This window comes from Marmota monax, unplaced genomic scaffold, assembly GCF_021218885.2.
Source record: "Marmota monax isolate L192 unplaced genomic scaffold, Marmota_monax_Labrador192_F-V1.1 WCK01_AAM20220418_F8-fsc00005, whole genome shotgun sequence".
NCBI lineage: Eukaryota > Metazoa > Chordata > Mammalia > Rodentia > Sciuridae > Marmota > Marmota monax.
Genome location: NW_026692254.1, coordinates 3579519 through 3606048, shown reverse-complemented (window position 1 = coordinate 3606048; position 26530 = coordinate 3579519). Strand labels below are relative to the sequence as shown.

The 26530-nt window shown below is 40.9% G+C and overlaps 1 protein-coding gene across 4 annotated transcripts in view; it reads left to right on the top strand.

Moving 5' to 3' along the window:
* Rrbp1 (ribosome binding protein 1) overlaps positions 1-26530 on the top strand; it is a 66055-nt gene that overhangs the window by 7896 nt on the left and 31629 nt on the right. For 3 of the 4 annotated variants that reach the window (XM_046434545.2, XM_046434531.2, XM_046434520.2), the window contains exon 2: positions 15376-17668. In XM_046434545.2, the coding sequence (XP_046290501.1) occupies positions 15397-17668 (2272 nt within the window). In that variant the 5' untranslated portion in view covers positions 15376-15396. The remainder of the gene's footprint in view (positions 1-15375; positions 17669-26530) is intronic. The other variant, XM_046434541.2, reaches the window with a different exon arrangement.

Here is a 26530-nt window from a genome sequence, read left to right as displayed (position 1 = left end):
CCCTTTTACTTGCTGCCTGTCCCCAAGGACAACTGTTCTCCTATTTCTAATAGATTCTTTTTGCCTTGGTAGGAATTCTATAGATGTGGAATCATGTGGCATATGCTTGTCTTTTCCTCAGCATATGTGTAAGAGTTCATCCATGTATTTGGGATAGCTGTAGTTTATTCATTCATTCTTGTTGTTTATATTCCAGTATGTGAATATATCTCATTTTATCCATTTTACTCTGGATAGGTACTTGGATAGTTTCCAATTTGGGGCTGTTACAGATAACACTTGGTCTTTCCTCTGACTTTTGGTGAACGCATATTCATGTTTCCATTGGAGTGGAATTGCGGAGCCACGAGGAAGTGTATGCTCAGCTTTAGAAGACAGTGCCAGACTTTCCCCCCCAAAATGCTTCTATTAATTTGTACTCCCACCAGTAGTATATGAGAGTTTAGAGTGCATTGTGAAATGACTGACTTTAGGAAGGAACCAAAGTTTGATAATAAGAATCAATTCCTTCATACCAGAGTTCTCTTGTCACAGAGATGGGAATGTCTGGCCAGCAGAGCAGAATTTGTTAATCAAAGATGGGTCTTTGCAAAGGGCTGATAGGAGGGTCAGATTTAATGTCAGTGAGCAAATGTTATTTCTTCACCACAAATCCAAGTGGAAAGGAGCTCCTCATAAAAATTAAGTGAGGGAGTTGATTTTTTTTTTTTTAAACATAAACATTGTGATTTTTCATATTTATTTATTTATTTATTTATTTTAGTTTTTGGCGGACACAACATCTTTGTTTGTATGTGGTGCTGAGGATCGAACCCAGGCCGCACGCATGCCAGGCGAGCGCGCTACCGCTTGAGCCACATCCCCAGCCCGAGGGAGTTGATTTGTGTTCTGATCTGATCCCTATTGGTTTCTTAAAAACAAGGCAAACAACAGTTGGGTACCAGACCTTATTCATCCCTGGCTCATACATTTCTAATTGGAAGATCCACCCCTTCCATGAGTATGGTGGTGTGGGGATACACCTGCAGGATCTCCTACTTATCCACCTCCCACCCTTGGGATTAGGGTATAGTAGTTCCCCCATCTGTGGGAATATATTCCTGTGACTCCGGTAGATGCCTAAAACTGCAGGAGTTCTGAACCCCATACATACAACGTTGTTTTCCTATACAATGTAATATGATAGAGTTGAATTTATGAATTGGGAACAGTATGAGATTAACAACAATAACATAACAGAGAAGAAGAGTTCCAAAAATATCTGTAATAAAAATTATGTGAATGTGGTCTTTCTCGGTATCTTATTGTTCTGTACCCATTGTTTTTCTGTTGACAACCTGAGACGGTGCAATGCCTGCCTGACAAGATGAAGTTAAGTAAATGATGTAGGCAGTGTGATATAGCATTAGGTCACATTGACCTTTTGATGATACATACTTTAGACTGTGGCTGACTGAGTACCTGAAACCTCAGAAAGGGAAACTGTGGATAAGGCAGCACTTCACATATCCAGGTCTGGATTAGAAACTTGTCTTGCTAGCACAGCCAGCCTTCCTGTCACATAACAGTGATGTTTTCCCTTTTCTTTGAAGAGCTTGATTGGCTGGAATTTGGTTTGACTGTGAGTGGCAACAGTGCCAGCTATCAGTTAGCTTAAAGATTGAAGGGACACTGGGTTTCTGGTGAGGTAAGGCCTGTGTTGTCTAGACCAGTCTTCTGATTTGGGATGGGCTGGGGCAAGTACTAGATAAAAGATCAAAAACACCTCCTGTAAAGCAAGGAATGGCCTGGAAGATACTGAAGAAGGATAAACACGACCCTGAGGGCCTTGGGTGAACTGTGCAAACTCTTAAGTTTTGAGGGAATCTGTCAGCACAAGGGGCAGAGATCAACATGGACAGCATAATAGGAGAGCCTTCTCCTAAGAGCTGGAACCACTAAGGACTTCAATACCTTTAGGAAGAAGGAAAGTCCTAAGTAAGCACTTCTGGGACTGGGGATGTAGCTCAGGGATAGAGCGCTTGCTTAGCATTTGGGAGGCCCAAGTTTCAATCCCTAGCACTGCAAGATAAATAAGCTAATATGCAGATAGACCAGTAGTACACAGCAAATAAATACATAGAAAGGAAGGAAAGGAAGTGCTTACCCTACCCAAGAGCCAGGTTGTGTGCAATGGCATAGCCTGAGAAGTGGATATGAGAAGTTGTCCCTTATGTAGATTACATGACCTGAGTACCGGGAAACAAGCTCATTTTAAAGTTATTTTATAATTGACCTGGACAGATAGTGCTCCTGTGCCAGTCTCTGAGCAGGCAGGTCTATGAAGAACTGTACTTTATGTAAGCTCATTGAATTCCCAGTAAAAGTGTAACAGGAAAATGAACAGCCCATGCTCACAAAACTAGACAAAGGATGCAAACTAGAACTAGACAAAGGATGCAAAGTGCTGTCAGTGAGGAACATAGGAACAGATCTGTAAAAATATAAGATGGTGGTGTTGATGCATATTAAATACCACCACTTACTGAAAGTAATAGGCAAGGTTGAAAATACCCACAAGGAACAAGAAACTATAAAATGGTTTAGCATATTTTGAACACTGAACCAGGTCCAACATGTAAATATGAAAATGTCAATAATTGTAATAAAAATCTGACAAATGGCATTATCATCAGATTAGACAAAACTGAAGAGAAGAAATGGACTGGAAGGTAGAACAGAAGAAAATATATAGTATTCATCTTTAAAAATCAAATAGATGGGGCTGGGGTTGTGGCTCAGCGGTAGAGCTCTTGCCTAGCATGTGTTAGGCACTGGGTTTGATTCTCAGAACTGCATAGAAATAAAATAAAGGTTCATAACAACTAACTAACTAAATAAATAAATAAAATAGATGAATACTTTGTAAGACCAATAGAGATTCACAGAGAATGGACTGAGAAGTGTGTATAATTGGGGATCCAGGAGAGGATCTGGATCTCTTCAGTGGGTATCTAAAGAGATCATGACTGAGAATTTTTGCAAAATGGATAAGACATTCATCAAAAACTAAAACCAACCACCTAAAAACAGGTTTATATGTGGATAGGTTAGTGGTGTAATAATTAGAGGGAAAAATTCAACATGAAGGTGAAAAGGTCATTTTAAGACATAAACCAAGACAGTTACTATGGATCTTGGCTAAAGGAAATTCTCAAGGATATTCTTGGAAGAAAGATGAGGCCAAATGGAAAAAAGTGAGTCTGCAGGCAATGAAGAGTAAAACTAGTTAATTTTTGAACAATCCTAAATAAATGTAAATAAAATGAGATTATATACATGAAAACAGTAACATCTAAGTTGGAAAAGGTAATGAAATTTTATGGGGGAGGGTAAAATTTTGTGAACCTTGCATGTTGATTTTTAAAGATAATTACTAAAGAGTAGAAACAGTGAGTTACTTCTGTAATAGTGGGGTAGAGAATGGTGAATAAAACGTTTTAAATAATCAAGAAAGACAGATAGTAACCCAGGACAGGGAGTAAAGTAGCACAAAACGCAGATTTAAACCCAAATATGTCAGCATTCTTATTAAATGTAAATGACCTAAATATTCCAGTTAAAATGTAAATATTTTGTTCATACTGGGTTTTAAAAACATCCAGCTCTGTGCTGTTTATGAAAGATGGTGAAAGTAAAAGAATAGAAAAAGATACTACAGAAAAACTATTTAAAAAAACTGGTGTGTCAATGTAATATCAAATATGCTTCAAGGCAAAACCCATTATGTACAGAGAAGGTCACTTCATAATGATAATCATGCAATTTGAAGATTGTTAATTCTAAAGTTAAAATTGCTCAATCTCAATACATAAAGCATAAGCTGACAATTTTCAAAAAATGGACAAATCTATATTCATAGTAGAGTATTTTAGTAATCCTGTCAGCTAAACAGAGCAGTAGGAATGTAGTTTGTAATGATTTTTTTGGGGGGGGTACCAGGGATTGAACTCAGGGGTGCTTAACCACTGAGCAACATACCCAGCCCTCTTTGTATTTTATTTAGAGACAAGGTCTCGTTAAATTGCTGATAAATGACTTTGATCTTGGGATCCTCCTGCTTCAGCCTCCCAAGGCCCTGATATTAACAGGCATGTGCCACCATGCCTGGTTGGTATGTAATGATTTTTTTTGTAAATAAAACACTATAGCCAGTGCATACTTCAGGTTAGCCATATCTGTAGCCTTTAAAGTAATTCTCAAGAAATAATAAAGAATTGAAATTGTACAGAGTAGATAGATCACTATTCAATTAAATCAGAAATATGAATAAAAGGAAAATCTCTGTGTACTTAGAAATTTTAAATTGCTTCTAGTATTCATGTGTAGGTCAAAAAATAATGAGAAATAAAAATGTTGAAATGTATAGTATGTTAAAACTTGTAGCATGTAGCTAAAATATTATTTACCAGGTAATTTATGACTTTAAATGCATTCAGAAGGAGAAAAAGATGAAAATTAATGAACTAAGCATGTATCTTGAGACATTACAAAAGGCAAAATAAACCTGTCAATCAGCAAGAAGTAAAATAAGGATTAATGAAACAGAAAACAAATATATAATAGGGAACCTCAACAAAACCATAATTTCACCCTTAGAAGAGATGAGTAATATTGACAAATCTCAAGCAAAATTGATCAAGAGAAAGACATAAATAACTAATATCAAGTGTGTAAAATGGGACTTCACTACAGATGATGTAGACATTAAAAAGATAAGTGGTTATTGTGAAGAACTTGTGCTACATAAATTTTAAAATCAATATTTATTAACATTTATTAAAATATCTAATAACTAGAGAAGAGTTATACATCATACATCAAAAACTTCCCTTTTACATCTCAACATGGCAGAAGTTTTGCAAATTCTTACAATATTAATAAGTTTCTAGAAAATATAACTTATCAGTACTGAATCAAGAAGAGATAGAAAACTTGCATAGTCCTATAATTATTAAGGAAATTGGATCCTTCAAGTTTTCTCACACAGAAAATAGCAGTTCCAGATGACTTCACTGATTAGCTCTACTAGACTTTTAAAGAATAAGTATTTCAGTTGTTCACAAACTCTTCAAAAAAAGAAACACTACACTATCTACTCATCTTGATACAAAACCTGACGAAAATAGGAGGGAAGAAAATTATCAAATCTTACTCCTAAAAATACAAACCAAATCAATTAGTATGTATAATGACATATCATATTTATCCTAGGAATGCAAACTTGGTTTAATGTTTTAAATATGTTTATATTCACCTCCCGTGCTAACAGATTACAGAAGTAGCACAGCGTGATTATCAAATACAGAGAAAGTATTTGGTAAAATGAACCATGTATTTATGCAAACTAGGGATAAAAATGGACTTTTTTAAACTGATAAAGGATGTCTACAGAAAGCCTGTAGCAAACATCACACTGAAAAAATGGATACATAAAATCCTGCCCTTAGATATCAGGAAGAACTGGTTGCCTAGCATCATCCTTTTTCCCTCTCTTTTTTGTTTTTCGTTCATACTGGGGGTTGAACCCAGGAATACTTTGCCAACTGAATTATATTCCAGCCCTTTTTATTTTTTGAGGCAGGGTCTTGCTAAACTTAAAATCCTCCTGTCTACCTTCCATGTAGATAAAATTATAGTGTGCGCCTCTGCAGCCGTCCGTCATTTCTCTTTAGTGCTGTGTTGGAGGTCCTACCCTGTCAAGAAGAGTGAAGCAGAGCATATCAAGAGTGGGAAGAAAAGAACAAAACAATGGTTCATATGCTTAGATATATAGAAAACTTAAAAAAAGTCTTCAGATGTATTATTAGAATTAGGCAAGGTTGCTGGGGGGAAAATTTACCATACCTGAATCAAATACATTTCTTATACAAGTAACAAATTGAAAATGAAACGTAGAGACCTTTTGCAAGTGTGTAAAAACTGTGAAGAACCAAGAAATAACTCTCTGCAAAAATGGGTAAGATTTCATGGTGGACATTAATTTCTCCTTCAAGATAGTTGTGTTTTTCTTTGTAAATTTGGTCCTTATAAAATAAATTAACACATATTGTCCTGATATCAGCAGATACTGACTCCGATGTGAGGAGGCTAGCTGCATGTAGTGCAGGTCAAGTTCATCCCGGCTTTCTCAGAGGTGCATGTCAACTGCAATAAGCACTCTGTTGTGGGCCGATACATCTTTATTCTTCATGTTTATTTTTAAAAATCAGGATCCTTGATTCCTACCACATAGGCATGTTGTCTTCATAAGATGAAGCTTGTAGATTTCTTAAAGGTCTCAGAAGATTTAGGTCTATTTAGATACCTACTTTTCCAAAGACTTCGTGATTTTTTAAAATTTTTTTCCTCAGGCATACAAATTGAATCTGAAATGGCTGATGAATAAGGCTTATAATAGAATACATTTCTATTTTTAGTGTTTCAACTCTTCTTTGAAATGAGTAGTATTGTTTCTTTAAAGTAGGAAGTCAGTTATTTCCATCCTATTAACACATGAAATAAGTGATTACAGAGCTGTCTTTAGTTACTGTATTTTCTCTTAGTTCCTCTGGGTTAAACGAAACAAAACAAAAACAAATCCAAGATTACATTTAAAATTTTAGACCAGATACTCTGATTCCCTTTTAGAAATGTTTAATGAAGTTAATAAACATTTTTAAAAAAAGTTTTACTGAGTTTATGGGGTAGCAAAGAGATTGCCAGAAACTGTAAACTAAGTGAGAAGTGACTGGGGCCTAGCCTAAGCTGACCCTGGGATAGGGGTAGGGTAATGACAACTACAGTCATTTTTGGCTTTAATGCCCAGGGGGTAAGGGATTATCTGAAGTGGAAGTGGGAACCGAGCTTTCCTTCACATACCCATTTAAGTCCCAAACCCTTGAAGGCCTGCATCCTCAATGGAAGAGCAGACATTTATCCCATGATTAATAAGGGGAGAGGAGGATAGGTAAGCACTTACCTGCTTTGTTCTGGGGCAGGGAAGCAAAGTCTCCTGAGTTTTTCTGTGCTACTGGGCCCAGTCCAGGGCCTAGCACATGATAGGTAAGTGCTCAACCACTGAACTATACCCCTATGCCTTTTTATTTTATTTTAAGACAGGGTCTTTAAGTTGCCCACACTGACCATGAACTTGTGATCCTCCTGCCTCAGCCTCCCGAGGAGCTGGGATTACAAGTGTGCATTACCATTCTGGGCTTAGTTAAATTTTTTTTTAAAGGATTACTCAATGATAAAGTGGAAATAAACCGTAAAGGAAAAAAGGATAACACTTGAATAATCCAATAAGAGTGCAAAAAAGAATGGGAAAATATGTAAAGAAACTGTTATAAATAGGAAGTATAAAATGAGAGTATAAATGAGTCCAATTACATAGGAAACCACAATAGATGTTGGTGGATTAAACCTACCAGTTAAAAAGACAAATTGCCACTGGTCTTAAAATAAAACCCAGCTATATGCTATTTTTAAGAGCTCCACTTAAAACATAGGGACACAGAGGAGTTGCAAGTGAAAAATAGAAAAAGGTTCCAGGCCAATATTAACCCCAGAAATTTTGGTAGGGCTTTTAAGTAATCAAACAACTTTAAGGAAAATAAATTATTATTAGGATAAATAGAGACATTGAAGAATAGAGGGGAGGTAACAGGCTCTTTACCAGGAAGATGAAATAATTCTGATATTATGTTCACCTAACAAGATGGTCTCTAAACAAAACACAATAGTGGGAAAGTTACGAGTTCTCAATAGCTGCTTGATTAGGTAGGCAAAAACCTAGTGATGTATAGAAGATTATTAAGCTAGAACTAAGGATTCACACAGGACCTTATATTCTACAGAGTATACATATATTTATAAATATTGATCACAATCCTGGTTTGGAGGCACATGCCTATATTCCCATCTACTTAGGAGGTTGAGACAGGAGGATGGCAAGTTTGAGGCCAACCTGGGCAACTTAGAGAGATCCCGTTTCAAAATAAAAAGGACTGAGTATATAACTCAGTGGTAGAGTGCTTGCCTAGTATGCACTAGGCCTTTGATTCAATACCAAGTGCTGGGACAAAAAACTGACTACAATGTAGTAAAAATCACCAAATATATAATCTAAATCAGAGTTCTTCAAACTGTAAGCATTGGAGTCATTTTAGTTTGTTATATAACATCTTTAATTTTTGATGACAGAGAAAAAAAACAATAGTGCATTCCATCTACTAAGATTGAGTTGTTTCATGAGAATTTTATTTACTTGGTTTTCTCTCTCTATGTGTGTGTGTATATTAGTATGTATGTATGTATCTGTGTCCATGTCCTAGGATACACAATAATTTATTTTTTTTGGTTAGAAATCTGAAGGCTTATAATACAGTTAAATTAGGATTTATCAGCCATACTTCAGGTTCATCCTATATGTTAGGAAAGTTAAGCACTGCCTAGTCACAGGTCAAAGAAGAAACACATGGGAGCTAGAAAATAAAACCAAATAGTTATGAAAATGCTGTTCATTGATGCCTGTAGGAGGAAGCTACAGCAGTACTTATGAGGAAAATGTATTGCCTTAAATATTTGCTATAAGAAAAGAGGAATAAAAATTGATAAATGTTCATGTCAAGAAATTGGAGAGAACAGAATGGAAAATCAAAGAAATAGTGAAAATTAATTGGGTCTAGAATCATCATTGAAATTGAATTAGCACTCTACCTGAGTTCTATACTATTCTACTCCCTACTCCAAGAAAATATCTCCAGACATCCATCCTGACAGTTTTATTATACCCCATAGTCTTCCAAACCTACAAAGAGCAAATAACCACAATTTCATAAAACTTTTCCAAAAAACGGAGGGAATAATCCTTAGTTCATTCTATGAGAATTGAGTGACCCTGATTCTAAGATCAGAGAACAACCTGAGAATGATCTCTGATTTTTCTACTTAGAACATACAGAAATTCCACATAAAAATATAAATAAACCAAATCTAGAGATAGTATTTAAAAAAAAAAAAAAACAACACCCCACCTTTTGAGGACTCGATTATGCCATAGAAATCATCTTTTTGAGTTAACAGAATATGTATGATAATAATCCCCCCTTATGGTTTCACTTTTCACTTTTTTTGTTATAGGTAAGTATGGCCCAAAAATATTAAATGGAAAATTATAGAAATAATTCATAATGGGGACAAGAAAGATGGTGGAATGAGATGGACATCATTACTCTAGATACATGTATGACTACACATATGGTGTGACGTTTTATTATGTACAACCAGAGAAATGGAATGCTGCAGTTATGTACAGTGAATCAAAATGCATTCTGCTGTCATATATACCTAATCAGAATAAATAAATAAATTTTAAAAAAGAAACAATTCATAAATTTTAAATTGTTTGCTATTCTGAGAAGTGTGATAAAATCTCATGAAATATCTCTAGATTTGGTTCCTTCATATTTTTATGTGGACTTTTTGTGTGTTCTAAAGTAGAAAAATCAGAGGTCATTCTCAGGTTGTTTTCTAAGGTTGGTATCAGGGTCACTCAGTTATCTTAGAATAAGCTAAGGATTATCCTCTTACATATCATACTCAGGACATAACTCCCTTCATCCAGTGTATCCAGACTATATGTGCTACCTGCCCATTAGTCTGTGTCATCAGACTAAGTCTATCATGGTATTGCACAAGTAAAACTTATTTTGTTTAACAATGGCCTAAAACACAAGTAGGGACGTATTATAGTGTATTATTATAATTCTTATTTTATTGTTGTCAATTTTTGCTCTGTCTAATTTACAAACTTTTTTTCATGATAAATATGTACAAATAGGAAAAAACATAATTTATACATATAGGATTTGGCACTGTTTGATTTCAGGCTTCCACTGGAGTCTTAGAATATATCCCTAGCTGATAAGGAGGGGGGGGTACTTTATTATAATTCAACACATTTCAGATTAAAAGAGAAAATGTCAAGTGATAATGAAAAAGAATTTGCAAAAATTTACAACTCAGTTGCTTAAAAACAGGTAACCAAAAAGATAAGATACACTACTTAACCTGAGAAAAACTTGCAGTCAGTATAACATGTGATAGTGAAACATAGAAGGAAAAACTTAGAAATGCATGGGAAAGCCTCCCCTCACTGACCCCTCAGCCCTGCATGGGCGCTCCCCACCAACTCTGCTAAGATGGGAAGAGATGAGATAATCCAGTTTAGGAAGCAAGAAACAATACTGTCTTGTTTTCCACACATGATTTTTTTTTTTTTTTTAACAAAGAGAATCTGCAAACTCCTAGATTTGACAAGAGCTTAGCATAATAAAAGCTGGGTAAATAATACCTATGCAAACTTGTAGAACATTGCAGGTTGTCTATAGCTAGAAAATAGAAAAAGTGAATTACAAAAGATACTTTTCTGCCAGCACATTTAAAAGCAGTAGTAATCTTAGTAGCAACAACAAAAATTACAAGAGTTTATAGAAAAAAATCATAAAAGCTTTCTGAAAGTATGAGAAAACATTTAAATCAATGTAGTGCTGTAACATACAGTGTTCATTGACAGGAAGTTCCCATGGTTACAAATGTCAGTCCTCTCTGTGTTTATCTGTAAATTCAGTGTGATTTAAATAAAAAAATCCCAGTGGATATTCTGGAAGGAATGCATAGGCTAAAATTGTGGTATCGACACAGGGCACAAATAAATGAATATACTCTTGAAACAAAGTATAGAATCCAGAAACAGGTCTACTCATTGGAACAGAGGAATGGAAGGAAGAGACCAGACAGGGGCTGAGGATGTGGCCCAGTGGTTAAGCGCCCCTGGGTTCAATCAAAGTAAAAAATAAAAAAAGAGATCAGTCAGGGAATGGTGCTGGTCATTGAACTAATGGGGATAAGTTCTATCACTCTTTCTTGTTGTCTATCAAAGTTAATACCCAGTGATTGTGAAATCCTAACTACAAAAAGCATTACTGATGTTTTTAGGAGAAAGTAAAATTTTACTATTATAAATAGTAAAATGACTTTTGTTGCAGTGGTTGCCTCCAGAAAGGGACCTTGGGTAGCAAGGAGGGGGATGAGAGAGAATTTTTACTCTGCGGTTGCCATGTCACATTGCAGTCTCATGTAGTAGTAGTATAATTTTTATATACAATATCTCATCAATATGGCAAACTCTTAGAGGATTTGATAAATGTAGGTAGTGGGTAAATGGACATTCATATTTTTCTTTCTTTTTTTAAAAATTTTTTATTTGTTTTAATTAGTTACACATGACAGCACCATGACCTTGACATATCATACTTTTGACTCAGATGGGATATGATTTCTCATTTTTCTGAGTGTACAGGTTGCAGAATCACATTGGTCATGCAGTCACGTATGTACACACAGCAATAATAATGTCTATTTCATTCTACTATCCTTCCTTTCCCCCATCCCTTCCCCTTCCCTCCCATCACTTCTCTCTACCCAAACTAAGGTGTCGCTATTCTCTTTTTTTTTCTCACATCGTCATGCGTGTATTTTGTATAACGATGAGGGTCTCCTTCCATCTTCCATGCGATTCCCCTTCTCCCTTCCTTTCCCTCCCACCTCTCTTCCCTATCTAGAGGTAATCTTCTTTCCATGCTCTTCATATTTTTCTTGCTCTTCTTTATTTTTGAACTCTTTCTGAAGTGCTTGGACCAGAAGTGTTTCAGATTTGGGATTTAAAAAAAAAATTTGGAATATTTGTTTATACATAATGAGAATTATCTTAGGGATGAGGCCCAAGTCTAAATTCATTTATGTTTCCTGCCCACCTTATTACACATGCAGCTTGAATATTATTTGTACAGTATTTTGAGTACACCTGTGTTTTGACAGAGACCATCATACGAGGTCGGGTGTGGAATTTTCCAGTTGTGGCATCATATTGTATTCAGAATTTCAGAATTTGGAGCATTTCAGATTTTTGAGTTAGAAATGCTCAACCTTTATCTTAAGGGGAAAAAAAAGGAGATAATGATTCTGATATAGCCATATCTGTTTTCCTGCCATTCTGCTTTAGTTCTGTTTCTTTCTGTTAAGTCACCTTATGTCTAGGAAAAGGATATGGAGGCTTATCCTCTTTGACCATCCCTACCTGTAGCCATGGCTTCTCCCAGCATCCAGATGTGGTCTACCACAGAGCAGCTGAGACAAGCCCCAGGGAAGAATCATTCTCTTGGGACCCTAGAGGTGCTCAGGGAGTTTCAGTCAGTGAGCATGGGTGGCCCCTGCTTCTGGGTAGTCTCCTGACTCCTTCCCTTTTAGGGCCTTCATCTGTTTGCCTTACACTCTTTTAAGCCTACTCTCTCTCGAGAGTAAGAATACCTGTTTCACAAAAGTTTCTGGAATTGACACAATAGAGATACCTTGTATTATGGATAAGCACACTTTTGACTTAATTCTTTGCCCACCTAGGCACGGCCCAGGGGAAAGCCCTGGAAGAGTTCTTACTGTGGGCCTCCTACCACAGTACAAATTTCAAAAGGGAAGCACTAGGAATGCTGGTCTTGAGAACATATTTGAGAGGCCCTATTGGCTTTATCATTTCTGGAAGTCATGCAGGATATGTGTAGCCACACCCAAGCTGACTCTCTGAGGCTGTACAGTCCTCTGCTGTGAACAGGCAGAACTGTCCACAGTGATATTACCCTAGCCTTAAATGTTTCAGTGTATTTCTAAAGACAAATAGGCTTTTCATTTTCCTGTGAAAGCTTGCTTTTCAAAAATTCTAACTCAGGAATTAGTGGTAGGGATGTAATTTCTTTTTAAAGCAACTCGTTCTGCAAAAGTTGGGAAGATACATTTGTGCTGCAATAAAAATTACATTTGTGTGTGCTGCAGAGGAAAAATATTCTCCTAAGTTTGCTTTTCTTGATTCTTAGCTCCCCACAGAGAATGTATTTTTGTATCTCATGTTTGCCTGTGTGGAGTCAGATTAAAGGCTAATTTTCCAGCCTTGGTTTTTCTGCTGGAGTTTAGAAGTTGGAGAACTTGAGGCTTCACAGAGCTGTACAGTCCTCTGCTGTGAACAGGCCCTGCTCTGTCAATGGCCATTCACTGTGTTAGGGTCTGGTGACCAGTGCCAACTGCAGCTCCAGGAGAGGCCACCTCTCAAGTACATAGTTGTTGGGAAGCCACTTAAGGTTTATGGAGCCATAGCTAGGGTGACTCAGACCCCAGTGTTGGTCTGCCTTCAGAAAGGGGTATTTTGGAGGATTTTGGTCATCTGAATAGGAATATAGTGATTAGAATTTAGGTTTTATTTTATTTTATTTTTTCATGAATGCATCCACATTGGCAGAGTTCTGAGAGGTCCTTGTGAGGACTTGGCGTCAGTTGGTAGACACCTACCAAGAAATAAGGTTGACCCACAGCATTGCAAACCTTCTTGTCCTGCCCTTCTACCCACTGAACCCATCCAGGGCTGAGCAGGTTACAAGTCCCTTTTTAATGCCAAGTTTGGGGGAGTGTGTTCCTGGAAAGGCTCATTTGTAACAGCTTACCTTGACCTTAAGAGAATGCCCTGGTGGTGCCCTGTGCTATTACTACTACAGCCAGAGGTCAGAATCCACTTGGAAACACAAATGCCATCTCATCCAGAGTTCGAAGGCCTCTAGGAGCTTACCTCAGACTTTATTTACAGAGGTGATGACCAGGGTGCAAAGCTGTGCCTTGGCCCTGTGCAACCCAGGGTTCACAGTCTGTTGGAGAAGTCAATGTTACATGCTGATGGTGTGATCACTATGAAAGTGTGCTGGGCAGCTTTTGTGAGGGAAGTATCAAAAACCCTCCTTAAGGGGCTTATCGGAAAGACAGTGAAATCCTGTGTTTGAACTGCAAGTAGAATGATTTGTCTTAGAATATGATGCTGAGACATTTAAACACTGTCCTTTGCAGTCCCTTCTTTAAATCACCCTGTTGTCACAATTTGGCTTTTGTAATTGTTGTTTAGAAATTCCCACTTGATATTTCCATCCCTACACACACTCAGGAGGTGTTGGAATCTCAACTTTTTGGAAGAGCAGTCTCAATGTCTGAGCCACCACCAGCCTAGATCCAGGTTCTGCGGTGTCTAAGAATCCTGGAGGGCAGTGTCCTCTTCTTTTCCTCTCCCTCTCTGGCCTTCCCTGTCCACTTTCCTTTTCTGTTTGCCTGTTCTGTTGTTGATCCTCTTTAAAAGGGGTTAGGTTTTTCTCTCTCTTTCCGGTTTAGTGGACTGAGAATTGATGATAGCATCAACATTAGTTAAAAGTTGAGTATCTATATACACTCCTTGGTTCCTTGGTGAAGTGGAACTAAGTTTGGGCCATCAACCAGAAAGGTCTGCACCCTGTTGCCTCTGGGCCCTCAGACTTTTGCCCATAGGCAGCAGTGAGAATGGTGGGGTGTGTTGCCTGACAGAGGCCTGTTGATACTGTCCCCTCCCTTTGTGCAGCCTGAAGATGTGAAATTCCAACCCTGGTGTCTGGTGGGCTTTCCAAGACTTCCCCTCCTACTTCCCAACTTGCAAATTATAGGCTCTCTGACTGCATGAGCTGTTGTCGGCAAAAAGACATTTTCCTTCACTAAGTTCTTGATAACTGTTTTAGGATTGTAATGCATAATTGTTTATTTTTGACCCCAGTAGTGCTAGGGGTAAAAGGGAGGCAACAAAATAGAGATGGCATGCCAGTGGCCTGCTGGCCAAAATGTACACTGCTAAAAGGCTTTGATGATTTTGAGTTTACTCACATGGTATTTTTAAAATTAGTCAATTTCACATCAAGAGAAGAAGAAGAAGAAAAGGATTTCTGCCTAATGTGAACAATTGGATCATCTCTCAACTCAGTACTCATATTTCTATGGCAGTCAGCTATGGCTGAGTGGCTAACCTACTACTTAATTTAGGCAGGGCGTTTTTCTCCACAGTCCCTACTACTCCCCACTGTCTCATATCTGGTTTTACTTGTGCTTAAGTGCATCTTTGACCCCTGCCATGGGAACATCTTGAATTGGGATCATAGCTACGACTTGATCTTAATGTCTCCCGGGCATTAAGTACTCTGTTATAGATCTGCACTTTGCAATCTGTCTATTATTTGCACCTCCCATCAATAAGAGAGACGCTCAGATCTTGGATAAAAATTGATCTCTTCTAAAAAGGGGCAGGTAAGAATGTGTGATACCAAAGATTGCCTGGGTTTGTTTCTAATCTGAATTTAGTCTGAAGAAAGAATTAGTGAAACCTTAGATTTGGTGACAGGGGTGGAGATGGAAATTGTCAAATGCTTCAGTTTCTCCAAAAAGTAATCAAATGTGTGTATTTGGCAGGTGAAAAGAAAGCCAGCCAGGATGGATATTTACGACACTCAGACCTTGGGGGTTGTGGTCTTTGGTGGGTTCATGGTTGTTTCTGCCATCGGCATCTTCCTGGTGTCAACCTTCTCCATGAAGGAGACGTCGTATGAAGAAGCCCTAGCTAACCAACGCAAAGAGATGGCAAAAACACACCACCAGAAAGTAGAGAAAAAGAAGAAGGAGAAAACAGTGGAGAAGAAAGGAAAGACCAAGAAAAAGGAAGAGAAACCTAATGGGAAGATACCTGACCACGACCTGGCCCCCAATGTGACCATCCTCCTCAAAGAATCAGTGCGTGCACCTGAAATGACTTCGGCCCTGACCCAAGTCCAGTCCCCCATCGTTGTTGCCCCTATAGCTACAGTACCAGCCATGCCCCAAGAGAAGCCAGCCTCCTCCCCTAAGGACAGAAAGAAGAAGGAGAAAAAAGTGGCCAAAGTGGAACCAGCAGTCAGTTCTGTTGTGAATTCCATTCAGGTTCTTGCCTCCAAATCTGCCATCTTGGAAGCTTCCCCTAAGGAGGTGCCTATGGTTGTTGTGCCCCCAGTTGGCGCCAAGACCAGTGTCCCTGCCCTTGCTCAAGGCAAGAAGGCAGAAGGGGTCCAGAACCAGGGCAGAAAGGGGGAGGGAACCCCAAACCAGGGCAGGAAGGCAGAGGGAGCCCCAAACCAGAGCAAGAAAGCAGAAGGATCTCCAAATCAGAACAAGAAGGTAGAGGGTGCCCAGAACCAGGGCAAGAAGATGGATGGGACCCAGAACCAGGGCAGAAAAGGGGAGGGGACCCAGAACCAGGGCAGAAAGGGGGAGGGGACCCAGAACCAGAGCAAGAAGGGGGAAGGGACCCAGAACCAGGGCAAGAAGGGGGAAGGGACCCAGAACCAGGGCAAGAAGGTAGAGGGGACCCAGAACCAGGGAAAGAAGGTAGAAGGAACCCCAAACCAAGGTAAGAAGGCAGAGGGAACTCAGAACCAGGGCAAGAAGGGGGAGGGAACTCCAAACCAAGGTAAGAAGTTGGAGGGAGCCCAGAACCAGAGCAAGAAGGGGGAGGGTGCTCAGAACCAGGGAAAGAAAGGGGACGGGGCTCAGAACCAGGGCAAGAAAGGGGAGGGGGTTCAGAACCAGAGCAAGAAAGGAGATGGGGCTCAGAACCAGGGCAAGAAAGGGGAGGGGGTTCAGAACCAGAGCAAGAAAGGAGATGGGGTTCAGAACCAGGGTAAGAAAGGGGATGGGGCCCAGAACCAGGGAAAGAAGGGAGAAGGGGACCAGAACCAGGGCAAGAAGGGGGAGGGGGACCAGAACCAGGGCAAGAAGGGGGATGGGGCCCAGAACCAGGGCAAGAAGGGGGATGGGGCCCAGAACCAGGGCAAGAAGGGGGATGGGGCCCAGAACCAGGGCAAGAAGGGGGAAGGGGCCCAGAACCAGGGGAAGAAGGGGGAAGGGACCCAGAACCAGGGCAAGAAGGGGGATGGGGCCCAGAACCAGGGCAAGAAGGGGGATGGGGCCCAGAACCAGGGGAAGAAGGGGGAAGGGACTCAGAACCAGGGCAAGAAGGGGGATGGGGCCCAGAACCAGGGTAAAATATTGGAGGGAACGCCAAACCAGGGCAAGAAGGTTGAGGGGGCCCAGAATCAGGGCAAAAAGGGAGAGGGATCCCAGAACCAGGGTAAAAAAGCAGAGGGGGCTCAGAACCAGGGCAAAAAAGTAGAGGGAACGCCAAACCAGGGCAAGAAGGGAGAGGGAGCCCAAAACCAGGGCAAGAAGGGAGAGGGGCCCCCAAACCAGGGCAAGAAAGGGGAGGGGGCCCAGAATCAGAACAAAAAGGGGGAGGGGGCTCCTAACCAAGGCAAAAAAACAGAGGGGAGCCCCAACCAGGGCAGAAAGGGAGAGGTAGCCCCTAACCAGGGCAAAAGGGCAGAAGGGACCCCTAACCAAGGCAAAAAGGCACAGGGGACCACCAACCAGGGCAAAAAACCAGATTCAGTTCCTAATCAGGGCACAAAGACAGAGAGTGTCACGAACCAGGGGAAAAAAGTTGAAGGAACCCCTAATCAAAGCAGAAAGACAGAAGGAACTCCCAACCAGGGCAAAAAGGCAGAAGGGTCTCCCAACCAGGGCAAAAAGATGGATGCAGCTGCCAATCAGGGTAAAAAGTCAGAGTCAGTTCCTGTCCAAGGTAAAAATGCAGACATGGTCCAGGGCCAGGAGGCACCAAAGCAAGAGGCTCCTGCAAAGAAGAAATCTGGTTCAAAGAAAAAAGGTGAGCCTGGTAAGTGACTCTGGTCTCTTTGTGACCTTGGAGGGAAAAGCTGTCTTTTTATGGCTTGTAGATTCCCTTGAGGAGCCATCTGTAACCGTCAGCTTTTGCCACAATAAGACCCTGTAACAAACATCCCCCAAATTTAATGGCTTACAGCAGCAGTCACTTACCCTTCTTCATACTGCTGTGAGTTGGCTGGAGGTTGGCTGGGATGTCTTGGCTTGGAGGTTCTGCTTCAAGCTGTGGTCTAACTGGGTCAGCTCCTTGCTGCAAGTTGAGCTCAGGTCTGGTCCTCATGTATTAATTCTGAGGCCTGGGCTGGGGATTCAGTGGCTCTCCAGGGTAAAGGGACAAAAGGGCATTTCAAGTAGAAACATATCTATCCTGGGATCATTGGCCAGGGAAAATCATGTGACTGAGCCTGAATCAAGGGGCAGGGAGTCCGCTCTGTCTCCAGTGAGAAGGACTGCAAAGTGATTATTGGATAGGGGATTTGAAGAATGAGGAATAGTCTACATAGGACTGTGTCTTGACAAGTCTGTCTTAAATATCCGACTGTATTCTGTCAGACTGTTCTTTGTTCTTATTTCACCTGATGCTTTTGTATAGCTTTATGCATTTATATATATTTGTTGGGTTAATAGCAGTAGAGTAATGTTCTTAAGGTGCAGTCACATTCTTCCATATTGCTCCAACTTTCCTCTCTTCCCTGCTCCTACCCTAGTTATGTAATGGAAGTTTTATGGAACATTAATGTAGGAATTGTTTCATATAGACAGATATTAGATCATGTAGAACATTATTTTGCCTTTACCTGTGTAGTGCATACTAGTAGAGAAATTGGACCAGAGTGCATCACTCATTTGATTTCACTTTGTCTCCTCCTCCTCCTCCCCCTCCACTTCTTTCCTCCTCCTGTGTTTGAATAGCCATTGACTGATTGGAAAATTAATTCTGTTTGTCTTAAGGAAAGTTATCTTAGGGCATTTGAATGTGTGAACCTGTGTCATGTAGCATAGGGCCCTCTTGTTTTTAAAAAGTTGAATTTTCCTATTTTGCTCCTCTGTTGAACTTTGTTCCCTTTCTCAGGTCTCCCCCAACTCCAGTTTCTGATGGGACATTTCCTCGGAGTATATGAGGAAACTCATCCCACATGACTGGCTCTGGGACCTGCTCGGCATCAAGAGGCCCACCTGGGTCAGGTTGGCCTTTTAAGACCTTGACACTGAGGAACTGGGCTTTAGCTTACTTCCAAAGGCTGGAGAGTAGCATACTGCCCTTTCTTTAACATGATGTTTGTTCCACTGCACCCGCAGATAGGGATAGAGCTGAGAACTAGCTGGCATCAGATTTTCCCGCATGGAGTTGTTTAGTGCTTCCTGTGCCCCGTGGTCATTATTAGGACTGGGATTATATGACTCAGTGATAGAGCACTTGGGAGCATGTACTGGGCCCTGGGTTTATCCTCACCCTGCAAAAACAACAACATGGTCATTGTTACCTTGGATGGTTTTAGATGTTTGAAATAAGATGTGAAACAGAAATGTGGTGGTGATAATAATATTGGAAGGGAAGTTGAAATTACCCTAATTTGCCAAGTAATAAAGAACCTTGTAAGGAATGAGACTTATGTGTGATCTGTCTAAATCTATGCAACAGCTTGATTGAGGTGAAAAGAAAATTTGAACCAGGAAAATAACTACTATGATCCTGATAAGAAAGATTAAATATTATAGATAAAATGGTAGTTATTTCAAGTTAACTTATGGTCTCCTGTTAAGCTTTCAATGAGCTATCCCCCTCTAACTTGACAAAAGTTGTAAAAGCTCCATCTGAGGGGAAAAAGGTAAGAAGAGTGAATAGATTTTTTAAAAAAGCATTAGGCCTGTCCTGTCTGCTATGGGAACATTTCTCCCAAATATTGTGACTATAAGTAGAGAAGTAGAATGGTCCAGAAATCAACTTTGTCACCCCTGAGAACATACATGAGGGATGCATCAGACTTTAGTAGGAAAGAAAAATGTTCAGTGAATGATTTTGAACACCATGTTCATAAAAACTTACTTACTCCCCCCTTAAACTTACCCTTTCTAAAACTTTAAAGTTTAGATAAAATATATTTAATTTTAAAAGAAATTAATATTGATCTGCCCAGATGGTGGAAGACAGTCCAGGGTTGTAATGAGAGGTGGGTGTGGGGGAACTTGACTACACAGATGGCCAGGAGGGATTGTCAGGACCAACAGGAAAAGACAAAGGGGGAAATGGGCAACCGGTGTGACACTGGAAAGGCAAGGCAGATTTCTTTTTTCTTCAGAGTCTAGAAACATGGGAAAGTACTTTTTTGTATTTTTCATTTTTCTGAATTTGCACTGTGCATTTGCTGCTATTTTCTCATGGTTGGTGGATGCAGGCCATCCCCCCCCCCCCGCAGCCCTCCCCCCCCAAAAAAAAATATCCTTGAAGGTCCTGAATGTTTCTCCTCCTGCAGTTCTTCTCAAATTTGATATGCAGACCATCCCCTGGGGATCTTGTTAAGATAAAGATGTGCCTTAGCTGGGGGAGTGCTTGGGGTGGGCCTTCGATGCTGTACTCTTTACCAGTTCCCAGGAGATGCTTCTTACCCCAGGCCTACATGCAGGCTAGGAGGGACCTTTTCATATATCAGACAGTTTTGAAAATTCACAGTATTCAAATAAAATAAACTTTATTTAAAATGATTACTTCAAGCAAGAAAACATGGCTGTGGTTAAAAAGATTGTGGCATTGTGAATTGTATGACCCTTTTGAAAAGCAATTTAGCAAAATATATCAAGAGCTTTTGGAGGGGCTTGTAGTTTTCTTCTACTCCTGAGACTCTCCTCTGAGCAAAAAGTGTAAGCTATGGTAGAGAGGGTTTGTGGTTAATGGCCCTGACTGCCTGGGGACTCAGTACATTCATTCTGCTGCCCCCCCCCCCCCCACACACACACAGCAGCCACCAACAGTGATGGGTGTGAATATTCTACCGTGACATGCAGAAACTTTACAGCATGATTTTCATTTGAAAAAAGTAGGATACCAGATTTTTTTAGACAACATAACAATAGAAAACAAAGACATTAGATGAGTGATACTGATAAAAAAAATAAGGAAATGTATAGTCTTCCCTCCATGACTAAGGGGATTGATTCCAAGACTATCCCCTGTGTATTTCAGACTCTGGATGTTTAAGACCTTTATATAAAATGACTTAGAATTTGCATTGTCCTGTATACTTTCTTATTATTTTGTTTTTATGGTGCTAGTGCCTCATGTATGCTAGGCAAGGGTTGTACCACTGAGCTGTACCCCCAGCTTTCCCCCAATACTTTAAATCATTTCTAGATTACTTAAACCTAATACAGTATAAATGCTATGTAAATAATTGGTTGAATTCGTGAATGAGGAACCTGTGGATTCAGAGTACTGACTTTCCACATTGAGAAGTCCAGTTGTCTTCTGATTTTTTTTTTTTTTTTGCAATGTAATAATATTTTATTCTTCAGAGAAGTCAGAAAGTAGTAACCTTGAAGAAGGATCTTGTGGCTGTGAGAGTGCCCCCTGAAGTTGAAAACACTTGTGTGGAAGGCCTTTGACAATTTTCTGTGCAAGGCCACATGGGACAGAAATTCTAATGAGCTGTTGTAGTAGATAATTTCCTATTAAAATCCTTCTTATTTAATGACCTTTTAAATTATTTTAGGGGCATAAAATTGGGTCTTGATATATTCTCTTAAATTCTCTGTTCATCATTCCAAAAGAACAAAAACAAAAAACACAACTCCAGCAATAATGACACTTCCAGATGTGAAAACAATCCAGAGATAACTGGATGTCAGAGGCAGGTGGAACTGCTTTTCTTGCATCCGGTAAACCCTCTAGATATAGCTTAGCATGTCAGGCCTCTGCAGTGGATTTGTCTTAGTAGTTGTGGTGAAATGCAGAGAAGGACCCTTGAGTAGGAGTCATAGAAGATGACCCAAGAGGGTGAAAGTCATTCATATCATGACTTTCAGGGGGAACTGTAGGCAGAACTCCTGGTGGGCTGATTGGCCCTGGGTGTTCAGAATTTCAGGCAGGACAGGGTGAAGTGGCCTGGTGACCATGCTTCTGGGATCAGGGAGATGAATGGGCATTGGGTTCTGGATTACTGGTGTGGAGCAGACTGGGAAGGGAGCTCTTCTCACGTATCTAGGACACCTTTACTTGGGCAGGTAAAGGATCCAGGGATCCTTTAACAGTTTACAACAGAGTGTGAAGGTCTAGATCTGTTCTATCCACTGTGAGAGCTACTAGTCACACAGGCCATTCAAATTGTCATTTAAATCAGTCAAAAGTAAATAAAATTAAGGATTCAATTCCTTAGTGGCACTAGCCACACCCTAAGTGCTCAGTAGTCAGGCAGGCGTGGCCAGTGGCTCCCCTTTTAGTGCAAAGAAAGAACATCTCCATCAGACAGAAAGTCTGGTTAGACAGCCCTGCTGTGAAACAAGAGCTATTTGGAGGGAGATGGCCTTTTGGGTCACCTTCAGGTGGCCCTGTGAAGACAGAAATGTCTTTGCCAGCCCTATGTTGGAATCATACATGGCTCCTTTCCTGCTTGATTTGGGCTGTCTGTTGTCCTCTGCATCACAGTGGGTGCTATGAGTGAGGTCCCAGTGCAGAACTAGCACTGGAGCTGCTGAGGTCTATCAGAAACTGGTGTTGCTTTCTTGGTCTTATCTAGCACCTGGTAAGTGGGGGGCTCTTGCTGACAGGTGCCCCAGAAGAGACCTGGCAGGTGTGGAGGCAGACATAGGGCATGATTCTGCAGGCCTAAGTTGGAACTCTTCCAGAACGTCTGTTCTGATTTTCCTACAAGAGCAGACTGGGGCCATGTGACAGGTTTTTACCACTTGTCCATGGCTGTAATTTGACAGTGAACACCTGCCTTCCTAATCCTTGCTTCTTAAAATTTATTATTACATAAATGTTTCCAGAAAACAGGATTTCAAAAGTATAGCGGCAAGGAAGGTGAAAATTGAGTCTTCCCACTTCATGCCTATCACCACCCTTTCCCCCTGGAGACCCTACTCGTCACATGCAAACAGTGGTTTACACAGCTTAGAAACTGCTCTCTGCTTAACAGTGTATTGGTGATATCTTTCCACACTGCAGTTGCAAAATGGCCACATTCAGCTGCATAACATTCTGAAGCATGAATGTATCGTAATTTATTTAAATGATGCTTAAGTAGTGTGCAGGCTTTTTTGGCTGCTAAAATTAATGCCGCAGTGATGTACATATATTGCTGTATGAGTGTCTATAAAGTAAATTCCTAGAAGTGTAATTGCTGAGTCAAAGGTGGGTACATTTTTAATTTAGGAAGATGGTATTGCATTGCTCTCCAAAAACATTTTGCAATTTATGATGAGAGGCCAGCACGATTGTTTTCTGAGTTAATCACTGCTCACATGGTCTTTGTTATGGCACTGTGGAAAGGGCTGTAAGTTCAGGGGGGAGCATCATAAACCCAGCATGGAGTGAGCAAAAACATTGGCCTATGAAACAGAAAGTTTGGAGTCTTTTTTAATTGTTTAGAGAAAAGAGAATTGGCAGAATCCTAAAGTAGAAATTCCCCAGAACTAAAGTGTCTTGTGTTTGGGGGTGCCATTACTGACCTTAGCTGATAGCCCAGAACTTGTGCATAGCATATAAGGAAAGCCCAGTTTCTTGTACAGGAAGCGTATGTGTATGGTTATGATTGTTTTTTAAAAATCTGTTTTTATCCTCGGAATTAGTCTTTGTCTTTGTAATTATGTCAGGTTACCTCCTACCCTGAGCCCTGGGCTGTCGATTGCTTACTAATCGGCATCTTGGTGTTACACTGTCGGGAGAACCACTCCGTCCCAGCACCTGGAGTTGAGTTTAAGTCAATGTAGTATGGGCAATGGATGAGAGACTGAGATCTGCATAGTATTCTTGTTTGGGGACTCTGCAGTTAGAATGGGTCTAGAACAGTATGCTTTTAACTGGAACTTAACTCACTCTGTGTTGCTATGGGAAGAGTCTGAGACCAGGTCACAGATGGGGAGCTTACCAAAGACCTTTCTATTCCTGCCTGATGGGAAAGGGGGGCCCTTGATGGCATGGTACTTCTCTCATAGACTGTGGATTGGCTTTTCATTGAGTGACCTACCCCCTCTTCCAGCCTGCTCACATTTACTGATTTTACTCTGGGGCCAGAGTGTCAAGGCCCAGGAGAGCCCCACTAACCTTTAGGAGGGAGAAAACAGCAGAAAGGAATACCTTCTTCTTTTTGGGGCATTAGAATGGAGGCCAGTTTTCAGGCCTCCATCATGATGCCAATGCTCATCCCAGCCCCTGGCACACACTGGTAAATGTTTATGAACTGAGGAAAGGTGGAAAGTTAAAGGTGTTTCCCACATCCTGTAACCTGGCAGCATCCTGTTGGATGAGGGTGGGATGGAGCCTGTGAGCCCTTGTTGTGTGCAATGTCCCTGGGCCACCATTCAACCTTCACCAGATTAGGCAGAAATACACAACAGGAAACACAATCCAAAGTCTAGAGTTGAGTTCTATAGCCTAATGAGGGCGGAACTTAGATTGTATAGGGAGGAATTATCAAAGCTACCAGGAAAATTATTCCAGGTAACCACAGCAGAGCATAGTCCTTACTTAGACTATTTGTTACAATGATGGTAACACCCCTTCCTACTCCTCACTCCTACCACCATCCTTTTTGCATCCTGGGCCCCCTGTGTCCTAGGCCTCCTGCTGGTCACCACAGGAAGGGTGACCATTATGCTGTTTAGTTTGTGTTGAGATGTGTGGCTCATGATACTCCTTTGCCTGCATTTATCCCCTACAGTTCTGTACAGTGGATTTATATGTTTCCTGTTTCAAAAAGTGGAAAAGTAGAGCTCAGACCTTGCAGGAGTTGCACAGCCAGCAGATGGCAGCACAGGGTTTCCCTGGGCAGTCTCCCAGCACTGCCCTTCCCTGCAAACTGCTCTTTGCCCACTGCCAACAAGTCGTGATACTTTTTCTTTTGACTTTAAGTCAGTTTCTCAGGGTCTGAGGCTCTGAGGACAACTCTCAGGGGCTTTTGAGCCATTATTCACCTTCTGTGCTAAGTTCTTCAAACCCAAGTTTTGCTTTTTTTCCTCTTTTTTAAAAAGGAGAACAAAAACGGACCCTATGGAAGTGAGCCAAGTATCAGTGAGAAGCCACTAGATGATATTCTTCCAGAAATCGCCATTAGGTCACTTTAAGGCATGGCAGTGCTGGGGCTCTAATCACTGCCTAGGCAACTGTAGTCAGAAAGACCAAGATTGTAAACATCTTGTTTATTTCTTCAGGCATTAGGTAAAATCTTGATTGTCATTGAAATTGTGTTCTCCTTCCACTAACCTTGTATGCCTGAGGAAACCCAAGGAGGTATCTTGCCCAGAAGTCCTCCATTAGTTATCTGTCTTTTAAAAATATTGTGATATGTGAGGTTTTTTTCCCACAGAAAAAAACAAAAAAAAAAAAAAATATTTTTTTTTTTGTTGTTGAAATCTCCGGGAGGAGGGGAGTACAGAAGTATAAAGAGGAAACAGAGTCATTCAGTCTATAGGACATTTTAAATTTCATTAGAACCATTTAATACATATCCTCTTAATTTGGTAACATTACTTTTTACTCTAATCAAAGGGAAAGGGCTCAATAAAGGCCCCAACTTGATTTGTGCTTACTTCCAGTGCACTTGAAATGCCAGATGTGATTGTCCTTAGCAGTCAGGGGTCAAGTGTAGGCACTCTTCCTTTGCCTGCCTGTTGTCAGGAAGGCTGGCCAGTGCCTGGCCTGAGCTGATTTTGGAGCTGATTTTGATTCTTTTCCCAGCCCCCAAGATCATGCTCCATGTCAGGTTCTACTTTGGGTTGATACCTGGGCTTGTCTCCCACTAGCTTGGCTTCTTAAATACTTTTTGGGTTTGGACCCTTGTCTTGGGGGTTTTACCTGTACTGTCTGCCTCTATCCTGGTCCATCTTGGCATACTGAAATCATCTTCCCAAACTATAGACCTTGCTCCCTTTTAGGCATTTCTCTGCCTACAGGGTAAAATCCAGATCCTTGGAGCCTGTGAAGCCTTGGACCTACTCCAGCTTCACCTCCCTCTTCTTTGGGAATCTGACTAGCCAGGCTCCTGCTAGTCTCAGTGCTTTTCCTGGGCTGCTCCCATTCCTGTAGTAGTGCTTGACTCAGGAGCCTGCTTTAAAGTGGTGTTGCTACAGTAGGAGCTTCCCCTGGTCTCCTTCATATTACGCTGTTGCATGACTGCTCCCTGTCCACTGCCTTTTCTACATGTAGCCCTGCTTCTAATTCGCCTTTTCAGGCCTAGTATTTGTACACTGCTGGGTACACAGTAGGTACAGTGTTTGTGTTTGGAGACTAGTTGGACTTGCCTGCTCTGGGCAGGGCAACTGGGTACCTGCAGCAACAGCTGGAGTTGAGCTGGAGATTTTTGATTGGCCCAAACTGGTGCTGAGGTGATAACCCCTCCTGTTAGCCACCAGCTGTCACCAGGCACCCAGAAGGCAGTTCCTGGAACTGGAATGGTTTTATTCTCTCCCCTTTGGGAAAGGAGGTTGAGTGTGAGCTGTGCAGGAACTTTCCAGCAGTTGGACACTGGAGATCGGGGGGTTGAGATGGGGATTAGATGCTGATCTAGCACTGGGCTGCCTAGTCTCAGGAATCCCCTTTTGGTTGACATCTTCCTTTTATGGCTCAGGCCTGGTGATTATGCAGGCAAAGAATAATTTATTCAAAGTAATTCATGGTTGGCAGCGAAAGAGAAAGAGACCC